At 41.2% G+C, this 14,087-nt stretch overlaps 1 protein-coding gene across 4 annotated transcripts in view; it reads right to left on the bottom strand.

The window, feature by feature from the left end:
- The window catches only part of pcnx1 (pecanex 1), a 275,876-nt gene that overhangs the window by 73,644 nt on the left and 188,145 nt on the right, over nucleotides 1–14,087 (bottom strand). For all 4 annotated transcript variants that reach the window (XM_067991270.1, XM_067991269.1, XM_067991272.1 and 1 more), the window contains 3 exons: nucleotides 10,925–11,035; nucleotides 9,125–9,216; nucleotides 6,254–6,363 (listed from right to left, as the gene is read on the bottom strand). In XM_067991270.1, the coding sequence (XP_067847371.1) occupies nucleotides 6,254–6,363; nucleotides 9,125–9,216; nucleotides 10,925–11,035 (313 nt within the window). The remainder of the gene's footprint in view (nucleotides 1–6,253; nucleotides 6,364–9,124; nucleotides 9,217–10,924; nucleotides 11,036–14,087) is intronic.

Genomic DNA, 14,087 nt, shown 5'->3' on the forward strand with positions numbered 1-14,087 from the left:
CAATGTTATACCGCCAGCTGCATCTCATGTGGAATTTAGCACAAGGAGTTCTAAGCATGGTTAGGAGTGTGGGGGTGGAAGTATTAAAAATATTGAAAAGTGAGTTTATAAAATGCCCAGGAGGTCCAATCTAAAATGCAGCTTTGGACAAAGCTGAAAATAAACTGCACTTAGTAACTAAAAGCAGTGTAGGACTACCTACTAGAAGTGGTCTCAGATTGTCTGATTGACTCCCCTGTTAAATTGCCAGCTTCGCACACCCAAAGCCACTTTATACCAATCTAACTGTACCTTTAGACTCGTGCATCATGAATATGACCGCTGCATGCTGTTGTGATGTACGTTTGCGGTGCTGGGAATATTGAACTGGGTTGGAATGTGACTCCTGTAAGCACCATTTCTGATTTTTTATTTAAAATGAAAATTTCACACAGAATCACAGCAGTTGGCTATCTGGCCCATCAAATCTGTGCAGATATTTTTCTCTACCTCATAAATCTCACTTTCCTGCTTGCTCTCCACACCCATTAATATTCCTCTTTTTGAAGCAACTATCTAATTGCTTTTTAAAAGCAATTTATGGATTCTGCTTCAATGATAGTTTGCGGCAAAGAATTCCATATTCTAACCACCTTCTAGGTGAGGAATTTTTTCCAAACTTCCCTTTAATTCTTTATGTGATTATCTTAAACTTGTGCTCTGTCTCTAATCAATGGAAACAATTGATGACCATTTATCTCATCATAACCCTTCATAATCTTGAAGACCTCTATCAGATGACCACTCAGCTCAACTGAAAAAAGGCTTATTTCTCAAGTCACTCTTTATAGTCGTAATCTCTATGGTATAATCCTAGTAAATCTACACGGCACCTTGTCCGCTGCTTTTATATCCTTCCCACTGAGGTGTGCACAAAATTGCACATAATGCTCCAACTGCAGTCTAATTAAGGTCTTGCACAAGTTCAATATTACTTCCTTCCTTCTGTATTCCATATATCCAGATACAAAGCCAAACTGTGCTGCCACCTTTAATGACCCACACGATGGTCCCTCTAGTCTATTTAAAATCTTACCATTTAAGTTGTACTTCCTTTCCCTCTTCTTACTTCCACATCTCTCATTTCTCTAGACTGAATTGCATCTGTCACCTATCTACCCATTCTGTTTGCATGTCTATGTGCAGGAGCTAGTGCTGGGGGATTGGACCCCACAGGTACCAGTTCACCAGAGGGTGAGATTGCATTCCAGCTCTGCTGCAGACGACTCAGATGTTGACTTCAAAGGCACGGGCTGCCAAAGGAGGCCGATGGGCATATATCAGAAAATGCTGGGTGCACTGAGCAGCCTGCCAGAGCATTTGCACACAACGTCACAGAGCGTGGAGGAGTCCAGATCCAACTTGCGTTGCTTTGCACAGAGCATTCAAGGCCATTCACGCAACATGGAACGAGTGGTCAGCTCCGTGAAAACGACAGTGAGGGCCAGCATGATGGGGCCTCTGCTGGCAGCTTCCATAGCAGCTCACACTGCTTTCATGGAAGCTCAGACAGCTGTCACCTTGGCTCTGGGGGCCAGCATCAACAGGGGCTGCCAGGGTTTTACATCACTCCTCCTGCACTCAGTTCTCTTGCAGAGCTATAGGAGTTGCTGAAGTGCAGTCCCAGGAATGTGACATTATCTCCATGGGAGAGGCATCTGCTGTCCTCTCTCAGGAAGACAGAGTGCCTGCTCCCCCACCACCCACTTAGTGCCACTCAGCCAGCTGGCCCAGACTGCTCTGGCCCACGCTGAGATGCCACAGTCTGTAGCCAGGCCCTAAAGGCCCAGAGCTGCTCAAGGTCGCCCACCACGGGAATCTGAAGCGTCCTCAATGGAAGCTCAGCAGGCTCCCACCTCCCAAACTGTAGCCAGTGGGGATACACCGCATAGGAACACTAGAATAGGTAATCAAGCACAGAAGACAGGGACTGAGGGTTGCACAATAATTCTTAATTATTCCTGTTAACTATTATACACCTGGGCAATTGAGTAAAGTTTTCATTTCCGGTGTTGGTGTTGATATTTGTAGTGAAGTGAAGGCAAGACCCATAAGGTTGGACCCATAATGAAGAAAGGCAATCGGATGGTGATAGTGAGGACAGTGATAAGGATTGCAGGACTGTGGTATATTAGACATGGGAGGGATGGTTCAGGTGAAGCACTCTTGGATGAATTTCTCTGGCAGCTATGTGTACTGGATCAGAAGGTTGTGGGTTGAAGTCCCACTCCAGAGACTCGAGCGCAAAATCTAGGCCCTGTCTGCCCTCTTTGGTGGACGTAAAAGATCCCATGACACTATTCGAAGAACAGCAAGGGAGTTCTCCCCAATGTCCTGACCAATATTTATCCCTCAACCAACATCACCAAACAGATTATCAGGGCATTATCACAACTGCTGTTTGAGGGACCTTGCTGTGCGCAAATGGGCTGCCACATTTCCTACATTACAACAGTGACTACATTTCAAAAGTACTTCATTGCCTGTTAACTGCTTTGGGATGTCCTGAGACCATGAAAGGCGCTATATAAATGCAAGTCTTTCTTCCTGTCTTTACGGGTGGTTGCTGTTTCTCCTGCTCTTCCTCTTCCTCCACTTCTTGCTGCCCAGGTAGTGGTAAGGTGTGCAGTGAAGTTATGCAGTATAAAGAATACTTCCACAAATCTGAGAACCCGGTCAGCGGTGTACTGAAGTGCTCCTCCCGAACGGTCCAGGCAGCGAAAGCGTTGCTTGCTCAATAAGCTTTCTGGTGGTGGCATGGCTCTCTTTATAGGTGTTCCTGACAGGAGTCATGTGTCACTTCTGAAGGAGATACCCTTTGTCATCAAGTAGCCAGTCTGCGATTGACGGCGTGGTTGGAATAAAGACGGCCCAGTGGTCTGGCACACAATAAATGAATCATGACTACTGCTAGGAAACCGGGCACATACCTGCATGATGTGCTGCCTGTGGTCCAAAGCAGGTTGCACATTCAAGAGTGGTATCCCTTTCTATTCAGAAAGATGCCAGGCTGGTGATGGGGTATACAAAGGGTAATGTGGGTGCAGTGTGTCGCACCTTGGACCCTGGGGAAGCCTGCAACGTGGGCGAAGCCTAGTGCTTTGCTCTATCCATAGGGAATGTAATGTATGTGTTCCGCCTGGCGGAGAGAGCCTCGGTGAACTCCCTGATACAGTGGTGCATAGCAAACTGCGAGATGTCGTTAAAGTCACTTTAAAAATTAAGGGCCATGGATAGCTATAGGCAGTGCTGTTCATGTCCTGGTGCGAGGCTCAAGTTGTGGCTGCAGCAGGTGACTTAGCTCTGTGATAGCTTCCGTGGTGAAGTGCAGACACTGACACGTTGCTCTTCAATGAAGTTCAGTTAGGAGAAGTGCTCCCTGAAGACCTGCTGTGGGTATGGTCTTCTGCCCAGTGCTCTCCTCCTCCCTCTTCTCCCACCTGCTCCTGCTCTCTCTTGTCTTCTTTGCTGCTCCTTCTCACCCTCCAGCCCTAAAGGCAGTCCTACCGGACTAACCATGACTGGAATAAAACTCTGTCCAAAGCAGACAAAAGCAGTCCAGCACCAGCCCAAAATTGTTCCCAGAAGTCAGAATTCACTTGCGGAATGCAGAAAATCACCAAAAATAGGCCCAGAAGTTAACCAGCAGCCTGAGGATAGACCAGCAATTAACCTGTATGGAGTGGACGAGCCCTTTAAATAGAGCTCCTGCAGGGTCCTTGCTCACTATTAGATTTGCTGGGCGGGTGTGCAGACTAATTTCCCAAAAGGCACCTACAATAAGCCTACTGAGCAGCCGATTCAATATGGCGGGCAGCAGACCTCCAGCGTGGGACAAGCACATGCGCACCAGGCTCCATATTGGACTCTCTGGCGCCTATTTTACACCTGTAAAAACAGGCGCAGTGTGATCGAATTTCTTTGTCCAGATCTTTCCATTCCAAGGAACTTCCATTTATCCGAACCCTTGGTTTCCTGCCCTCCATCCATCTCCCTTTCCCTGTGGCCATATTCCCCATAATTCCATGTGCAATTACCTTCGCCATAAGCATTTTATGTGGTACTTTATCAAATGCTTTTTGAAATTCCATATTAACCAGATCCACAGCATTTCCTTCATCTATTCTCAAAAAATTCTATAAAGTTGATCAAGTACTATCCATCCTTCAGAAATATGCACTGACTAGCTCTGATTAACGCACATTTCCCTGAGTGCCAAGTAATCACATCCCATCTTATAGACTCGAGAAGTTTACCAACTGAACTAAAATTAACCAGCCTAAAATTGCCCCCTCTCCTTTTTTGAAGAAGGGTGTCATATTTGCCATCTTCAATTGCTCTGGCAGTTTTTCTTTGCTCAGAATTCTGGAAAATATGTTGTAGTTAGAAACTCTGCTGTTTCTTCCCTCATGATCCTCTTGGGTAAATCATCACGTCCTCGTAATGCATTTACTTTAAGCTCGAGTAACTCTTTTTACACCATTTCTATAACCTCACCAGCAGTTCTACGCTCACCTTCGGTGATTGTATAATCCCAATACTCACCTCAAGTTTACCTGAATGTTTTATTGCTGTTTTATCCCACAAAATTGGAATGGAAAGGAGCGCAGCAGTCAGATACTTAGTCATGTGGTGCACCACGTGACTAGTGAAAACTGCAGCTGTGAGAAAGCAGTACCACACAGACGCGGGCGTGCTGCTCTGAGGCCACACTCATTGTACATTCACTAGCAGTAAAATTCAAGAATTTCAAGTTCCACATACAATGAATAATTAATCAGTTATTCACAGATTTGTCAAATAGGGGAATCAAACCACAGGATTTCCATCAACACCACTGACCTGCCAAGCATATCTGCTTTTATAATTGGATTGCAAGTTTTATATCTACCTTAATATTGCTTTACAAAATTTCTACTCAAATATTGCCTCGAAGGCTTTTCTGCTGCAATAGCCGCCTTAACATTCTACTCTCGTTCCAAGGCTATATAATTATATGGCACATCTCCAAGAGACAGAACAATGTCTTGTAACTGCATACCTGGTTTTGATACATTCACTATCATCTACACCTTTCATGTTCTCCCATTTATATACACAGCAACTATATCACTAAAATTTGCATAATCAAACTCTGGAACTCGAACACTAATTAGAATTTAAGTTGTAATTCCAGCTTTAGAAGTTTCACATTCATCACAAAATACATTTTCATCTCACTTTAAAATACGTTATCACAATTTTCAATAGAATTGATGCAAAGAAATCTCAATTTATGGCTGCAATCAGCACACCTTATATAGATACTGGTTACATATGTTCCTTTAGTTAGGTGTCAGTTTGAGTCAAAGTATTGTGGGTTCAAGCCCCACTCCAGAGACTTGAATACATAATCTAGGCTGACATTTCAGTGCAGCACTGAGGGAGTGTTCCACTGTTGGAGGTGTCGTCTCTCAGATGAGACGTTAAACCGAGGCCCCGTCTTCTCTTTCAGATGAAGACAAAAGATCCCAGGGTGCTATTTGAAAAAGATCAGGTGAGTTGTCCCGGTTTCCTGGTCAATATTTATCCCTCAACCAACAACACTAAAACAGATTATCTGGCCATTTATTTACGGGAGCATGCTGTGCACAAATTGGCTGCTGTGTTTGCCTATATTACAACAGTGAGTGCACTTCAACAGTACTCCAATGGTTGTGAAATGCTCGAGATGTCCCGAGGTCATGGAAGGTGCTATATAAATGCATGTTCTTTCTTTTCTTTCTTTAGTTAAAAGAAAAAGATAGTACCAGGTGGAGTCAGAGTTGGATAAAAGTTTGTGTCAGCACAAGTTTCAATCTGGGGTATGAGATGGGAATGTCGAGAGAGCTCAGCAGGGGGCGGGGCGAAACAAATGTATTCTTATTTTAGAATCTTGGAAGGAAGCAGAAGGAGGCCATACACCCCAGCATTAGTTTTACACTGGAACCATCCACTCCAGATAGCAGTGATGTAAAGCAGCCTTCAGAATAGACCTCTATGGAAAATAAGATTAGCCAATGTTCCCGGTCCTGACTGCCATGCAGTGACTGCTGCTGGATGCTTGGATATCTGGAACGACCTCAATGCTCATATGTTTATGTATAAATCACGGTACTTTTTTTCCCTTAGTTTTCTATCGCCATTATGTGGACTTATGATGAGAACTCTTGCTTCTTGAAATGGGATCACTTACATCAGTACACAAGGGTCGCTGCTTTGTCTGCTCAGATGATAGGAGACAGCAACCAGGAGGCCACAAAAGACAGAGAAAAGAACTGGAATATGTTGCGCATCCCAGGAATCCTGGAAGGCAGCAGTAAAAACAAGATTATTTCAAATTACTGAACACAAGATGACAGTTACCGTAATGTGTAGATCATTGTCTGTTCCTGCACATTAAGTTAATAGTGATCATGTGATTTGATGAAAGATTATAAAATGAAATTATAACACAGTAGGATAAATGATGATGCTCCACTAGTAAACGGGCCATGATTGTTACTTTAAGGTAGAGATTATCAAAGCCTCTAGATTCAATATAAAGTTAACAACCATCACGATCAGTTGAAATGATCAGATGCGTAACAATTCATAAAACAAGCAAACCAGTGCAATAAAACATTGCACAGAATCTTCTTTGTTTCTTGTACAATTAAGAATTGAAGAATCTAGTTCTGTGAAAGGTAAAACGTGTCTAACTAACATTCTAGAGTAATTGAAGTGGTGTATAGAGCAGGATCAGTGCGTGCCACTTTGAAGGATTTTTCAAAGGCATTTGATGAAGTTGAACACAACAAGCTGCTAGCTAAAACTGAGGAGCACAGAACTGGAGGCAATCTTGCGATATGGATACAAAACCGTTTGGGAGGTAGGAAGCTGGGATAAAAGGGACAATCTTAGATTGACGGGCAGTGACAAGTGTTCCCTAGGTTTTCATTCTGTATATAAATGACCTGGATTTGGGAATATTCAATTTTGCAAATGATATTAAGTTAAGAGCTGTGAAGAAGAGAGCAAAAAATTAGCATGAGGCCATTAATTAATTAATCAAGTGGACATTACAATGACAGATGCAGTTTAACATAACAAGCATGAGATAGTACACTTTGGTCATGAAAATGACATATGGGAATACTGCTTGTTGAGAAAACACTGGGGGTAGATGAAAAAAGGGATTTTAAGGCACAGATACAAATTTCATTAAAAGCTGGCTTGCAGGTGCAAAGAGCGATTAAGAAGACTAATTGGACACCAGGTTTCATCACAAGAGGGATAGAATATAAAAACGAGAAAATGCTACTGCAAATTACAGAACGCTTAGACCTTACTTGGAGCACAGTGATCAGTTTTTGGCACTGCACCGTGGGAAGGATATACTGGCCTTGGAAAAAGTCCAGCAATGATTCACCAGGGTAATACCTTGGATGAAGGGATTTAGCTATGATGAGAGACTTCGGTTATATTCCCTGGAGGTGGGAAAGTTAAGCGATAATTGTATTCAGTCATTTTAAATGACGGAGGGAATTAACAGGGTAGATAGGGAATGACTATTCCCTCTAATTGGGAAATCCAGAACAAGGGAACATAATCTTAGTCATACTATTTGCCACACTGATTGCTGCTTCTCTGTGAATGGAGGCTTTGAGTGCCAAATCTACTGTAACCTCTAGATCTCTATCAACTTCATCCTTAGCTACTTCAACGCCATTCATAGAGTACTTACGCTGCTTATTTTTTCTTCGTATGTGAAGTACTTTACACAGTTCTATATTAACTTTCATCTGTCATTGTTTCACCCACTTACATATTTCATCTTAACTCATTTTGTGGTTCCCAAGTTGTCTCCTCAGATTGAACTGCCCCTCCTAGTTTGGTATCATTTGCAAATCTGACCAGTTTGCATTCAGCTTCTGAATACAAATTGTTAATGTAGGTTAGAAACAGTTGGGGTCCCAATGATCCCTGGGTCACTCAGCACATGTCTGCACCTTGATATAAATCTTCTAACAAGAACCCCACTGCCTCCTACCCTGGAGCTAATTTCTTATCTACACCCTGGTTCTAGCCTGGATCCCCATTACCTTAAGCTTAAATAGTGGCCTTTTCTGTGAAACTTTGTGAAATGCTTTTTGGAAATCAAGGAACACCATGTCATGAGTCCTTCCACATTCCACCTGAGGTGTCACTTCTTCAAAAAACTTAAGCAGGTTCTTCTGAATCTATGTTGGCTGTTGTTTATTGATCATCGGACAGGCTATCCTCAAATTTACTCTTGATAATTAATTCCATTATTTTACACTGTATTGATACAAGGCTAATGGGTCTGTTTTTCCCCTTTTTTTTGAAGATGAACACCATTGTAGCCTGTTTAGAATCTACTGGGACCTGCCCAGTGTTCAGTGACTCCCTCATAATAACTGTCAATGCCTCACAAGTCTCCTCCCTTGTGTGCCTTAGTACTCTGGCTAACTATGACCCATTCCTCAGTATTGATTTGTTTTGAGTCTTTTTATCCATGTAGGACTTCCATCCATTTAATGCCAAAGTTATTGTTTCTACTTGTAGTACAGCTATTTAGACATGGCAGGTTGATCACACCTTCCCTCGTGAATATCTGGAAGGAATATCATTTAGTATATCGACTATATTACGCTCAACCTCATTTTCAGCCATATTAATATTTTTTTGAGGTTCTTGCTTCGTCTCTGCTTGTCCTCTTACTGTTATTGTACTGAAAGAATATCCTACTGTCATGTTTTGCATTGGCAGCTATACTTCCCCTCCCCCTCTATTGAAGGATAAGCTAGATTGGGTGAATGGCCTCCCTCATCTGTACTTATCTCAGTAGAGGAAGCTTTTCTCTGCATCCAGCTGCTAAACCTGACTTGCTGACATTGATTTCCAAAAAGGGAAAATGTTCCATTTCACCAGTATTAACATCCTTCACCTTGATGAGCATAAAATTCACAAAAAAATTCCTATACAATTGCTGCTGAGAAAGATCTTCTTTATCACACAAAGACCCACAACATGAGAGGTTAATAACAAAAATAAGAGCACCTACCCTCAGGGCACCATAACACAGTCCATATAACAAAGCTACTGCCAAGATACTACGAATGAAACTGTAAAGTGCTGCAAGGAGGTTTGTGGTAGCTGAAAAATATAAATATAAGAGACGACTGAATTCTTTCCTGGAAACATTTTAGATCTAAAAGTTACAATGGCTGCCTTGTTTAAAACGCATATGAACTTTTGCTTAAGCACAAGACATTTATGGACCAAATGCAATGATAATACTGGTTGCATTCAAATTTCTGCTTGAACATTAGTTTTCAGATTTCTCATTTGCAGGAAAAAGTTAAGTTTAAATAATTTTTTTGTAATATATCCACGTATTTCTCAATGTTTTTCAAAAAATGGAACTATTTCATATAACTAAGCTTTCATCATCTTTAGTGGCATTTAAGTGTCAGTTTGGCTCATTGTAGTATTCTTGCCTCAGAGTCAAAAGGTCATGGGTTCAAGCCCCACTAAAGTTTAAGCACATAATCTAGGCTGACACTCCAGTACAATACTGCAGAAATTGTCAGAGATGCTGTTTTTCGGGTCCATCGTTAACCCAAGGCAAGATCTGCCTCTCCAGGTGATCGTAAAAGATCCTATTCCATTATTCAAACCAGATCAGGGGAGTTCTTCCTATTTCCTAGACAATATTTATCCCTCAACCAGCACCACCAAAAAACACATTAACTGGACATTTACCTTCTTGCTATTTGTCGACTTGAAAAATTGGGGCTGCTTTCGTTAGAACAGGAAGATTGATAGAGCTGCTTAAAATTATGAAGGGATGGAACACAGTAGATAGAATTAGACTGCTTCCAGTGATTAGGTGGTCTAGAACAAGAGGACATAGATATAACATTAAAGTAAGTGATTTAGGACACGGAGCAGGACAGAAGGTTGTGAGGCTGTGGAATGCACTACCAGAGTTAGTGATTGAAGAAGAGACCATCTCAATATTTAGGAATAGGTTAGATAAGTGGTTGAAGGAAAGGGATATTGAAATGTGGGATTATGACTTGCATGGAGGATAAACACCAAAACACCAACACAGACTGGCTGGGCAAAGCTGCCTGTTTGTGTTGTAATTTCTATGTAAATCTATGTGGAACCTTGTGCGCAAAGTTGGCTGCTGCGTTTGCTTACATAACAACAGGGTCTACACTTCGAAAGTATTTGTTGGCTGTAAAGTGCTTTGAAAATTCCTGAGGGTACAAAAAGGTGCTGTATAAATGCAAGTTATTTCTTTCATTCATTTGAAATGAATATATTTTAAAAGCAGCTCTTAATTGGCACATGGTGTTGCAATGCTAATTTAGATTGCCACGTGTGATAGGGGCACAGATTGGAGCTCACATTTTGCTGTGCCAAGTTACTAATTTTAGAAGGAGATGCAGGCTACTTATTCCACAACAGTGTGCAAAAGGATGAGGATAACCCCCCCCACCCCCCTCAAAAACAGACAGCAAAATTCTCTGGCTCACTTGAGTCCCCACTGTAGTACATTACAAAATATTACTGGTATAGTCATGACAGCAGGTGTCCCATTTGGGCTCTCAGCTTGAATAATGCATCACACAGGGAGACTGAAAGAGAAGTGAGGCCTGATAGCGCTAAAGATTTTGATGTAGTTACAAAAGTATGTCAATTTGAGCAGAATTTATGCAAACGTCAGCCAAATGAAAACTACTTATGGGGATTTCTCAGTAGTTTGTTTTAAAAACTCTTAAGCATGATGATGGGTTTCCACATGTCAGACACCTGGCTTACCAAAAAAACCTTCAAACATCAGAATACTCACCGTTTCCACCAAACACATGGATATCGAATTGCTCACAAAGGTACATCACAAATGTATTTACTTGTGGAAGCAACCCAATGAAGAATATCACTGGGAAACACAACGTAAATGCTGTAAAGTAAAAAGAAAAGGCAATTACAATTAGAGTTATGGACATAATTAAAATTAAACATAGATATTAGAATACAAGTGTGAGAGCGCTAGGTATTCCATATACCAGCAATGAAGCCAGATGGGAAATAGGGGGTCATAATACTCCTTGTACCTGAAGTTAACCAATATGTGCAAACTTTATATGTTCTGCTCTAAAATGGGTCAGTGGGAAGTGCTCAGATAGGTTAATCTTTGGTGCAATGTCTTCAGGTATTAGACTGTCAGTGACACTCGAAATACCACCCCAATGAAGCTGTATAGACAATAAAAGGGTCACAGGTACTTTACTTGTACCATTATTGGTACTGAATGTACTGGTGCTGGGACTTTATCACCAAAATAGTGGAATTATAGAACCATTGTTGTTATAGTATAGAAACAGATCATTCGGCTCATCAAGTCTGTGCTGGTGTTTTTCTCCACGAGCCACCTGATCTCACTTTCCCTCTTGCTCCTTCTAGCCTTTAATATTTCTCTTTTTAAGCAACCATTTAATTCCTTTAAAAAAAAGACTCTGATTCAACAACAGTTTGTGGCCGAGCATCCATATTCCAATCAGTGACTATATAAAATCATTTTTTTCTAAACTTCCCTTCATTCTTCTTTTGTGATCATCTTAAACTTGTACCCTCTTGTTTATCTTTGAGTTATAGTTGAAACCACCTATTGCAATTTACCTAATCATAACCCTTCATAATCTTGAAGATCTCTATCAGGTCACCCTTAACCTTCTCAACTCCAGTGAAAAAATGCTGTAACTTCTCAAGTGTCTCTTTGTAACTGTAACCCCTCAACCCAAGTGCCATCCTAGAGATTCTACGCTACATCTTTTCCACTGCAGCTATCTTTCCTATAATGGGGTGCCCAAAGTTATACATTAACTCCAACTGCACCATAACATTTTGCACAAGTCCAACATTACCTCCTTGCTTTTGTATCCTATGTCTCTAGATAGAAAGCCAAAGACTCCATTTGCCTTCTTATGGTGTTATTCATTTGCTCTGCCACCTTTAACGACCGGTGTATCTGCACAACCAGGTTCCTCTGCTTCTCTACTCCACTTAAAATCTGATCCTTCAAGATGCACCTCCTTTTCCCATCTTTATTTCACATTTTTATACATTGAATTGCATCGGCCACCTATTTTCCCATCCTGTTAGTCTATCCATGTCCTCCTGCAGTCTTTCTCACCAATCATGGCAATTTATCATACGTTTCTATCCTACCCACCTCCCCACCCCCACTCTGCCAATTTGGTGTCTCCAGCAAATCTCAACTTTGTTCCCTAAATTCCTAAATCCAGATTATTTGTATTAATAAGATAACAGTCTAGGGAACAGAATGGATGTGGATGAATTAACAGACTGTTATCATATGGCAGGAGCTTCTTAATGGGAACATAGTCATGGCAACCAAAATATTCTTTTCATCTTGCTGTCTGTACAAACCCCATGAAATGATTGTTTACTGATCCTAACTAGCAATAACATGTCTTAGAAGAACTCAAAGCATTAACCCAACTCCAATAATGAGTTCACATAATATGAAAAGATGGTGCAAGGCCAGCATGCTGTGCTTTGCGCACCCTGGATTTATTTTAACAAGGATTTACAGAGAACCTACTTAATGATACCAGCTAAACTTCCTAGTTAATATACATTAAAAAATCCTAAACAGCATCCATTAAAGAATGTTACAACACTGGATTTACTAAATGCAAATTAAATTCTCACTATTGCTTTTGTTTAAAGTACTTACATCTGCTATTCCTGTAATGGTGCCTAAGAATCGTGGCTACATTGCGGCAACCTCAGTCTATATTGTTCCTGTAAACCAGCAGGTTTCTCATTAGAATATACAGGAAATTAATCTGTATCTAAGCAAATGATCCTTTTTAAGTATAGCGTCTAGTAACTAATGAATTCTATACAGCTAGGAAATGTCAGAGAAATTAACAGAACCAAGTTGATGATACAGGTCTATCTACTACAAATACCAAGAAAATTCGGATGTAATCCATTACTTTAGATGCTGCCTACCCATTTAATCTGTGCTCAGTTTGCACTGCAGCAGTTCCACTAACTCCACCTACTCAACCATAGGCACTTTTATACTGCCTATGTCATATGGTTGCTAGGTAGTGAATAGCATCGGTGTGCGTCCCTCTCTCCTTTTACGTGTTGCCAGTCACGTTGAGCTCCACTGTGTTATGGAGAGGCCCAATTGCTAGAGGTGATAGCTACTGAGACTGATCTCAAAGAATTTCACATTAGAGCAAAAGACTTTGGGGGGAGGGGGGGAAAGAGAAAACTGATAGAATGGAAGCAACATTTGAGCATAAATGTGAGAACCAACTCCTGAATTTGCTGTGCTGAGATCAGCTCCCTTTACCTGACAACACATTCACTGACGCCATTTTCATGAGTCCGTGATCGTGTCAGTTTCACAAATGTTTATTCTATGGAGTGCAGCTGACAGAGACCCAAATTTCTCTTATCGTCTGCACTCCTCTACTATATAAGCACCATATCAAAACTATGATAAAGCAAGTGATGGCGCAGTGTTCTTTTGAGTTTAGGTGTTATGCTTTTGAATTTGTTTAATAGCAGAATAAAAAAGGCAAAGAATCCATGAAATTAGAAACAATTTTGTTTAAAGTTCATAGCCTGAAGGTAAGGGGTCGCCATTTAGGACCAAGATGAGGAAAACATTTTTCACTCAGAGGGTTGTGAATCTAGTCATTTGCTTAGTCGTTGAGTATATTCAAGGCTGAGATCGATAGAACTGTGGACTCTAAGGGAATCGAGGGATATGGGGATCTGGCGGGAAAATGGAGTTGAGGTAGAAGATCAGCCCTGATCTTATTGAATGGCGGAGCAGGCTCGAGGGATCATATGGCCTACTTCTGCTCCTATTTCTTATGTTCTTACGTTCCCATATAAGGTTGCCACCTATTGTCAAATGGAGCGCAGTGTTTAAATAAAAACAGTGTGTAAATGTGCAAAACAGA

The sequence above is a fragment of the Heptranchias perlo genome, chromosome 10, assembly GCF_035084215.1.
Source record: "Heptranchias perlo isolate sHepPer1 chromosome 10, sHepPer1.hap1, whole genome shotgun sequence".
In the NCBI taxonomy this organism is placed as follows: Eukaryota; Metazoa; Chordata; class Chondrichthyes; order Hexanchiformes; family Hexanchidae; genus Heptranchias; species Heptranchias perlo.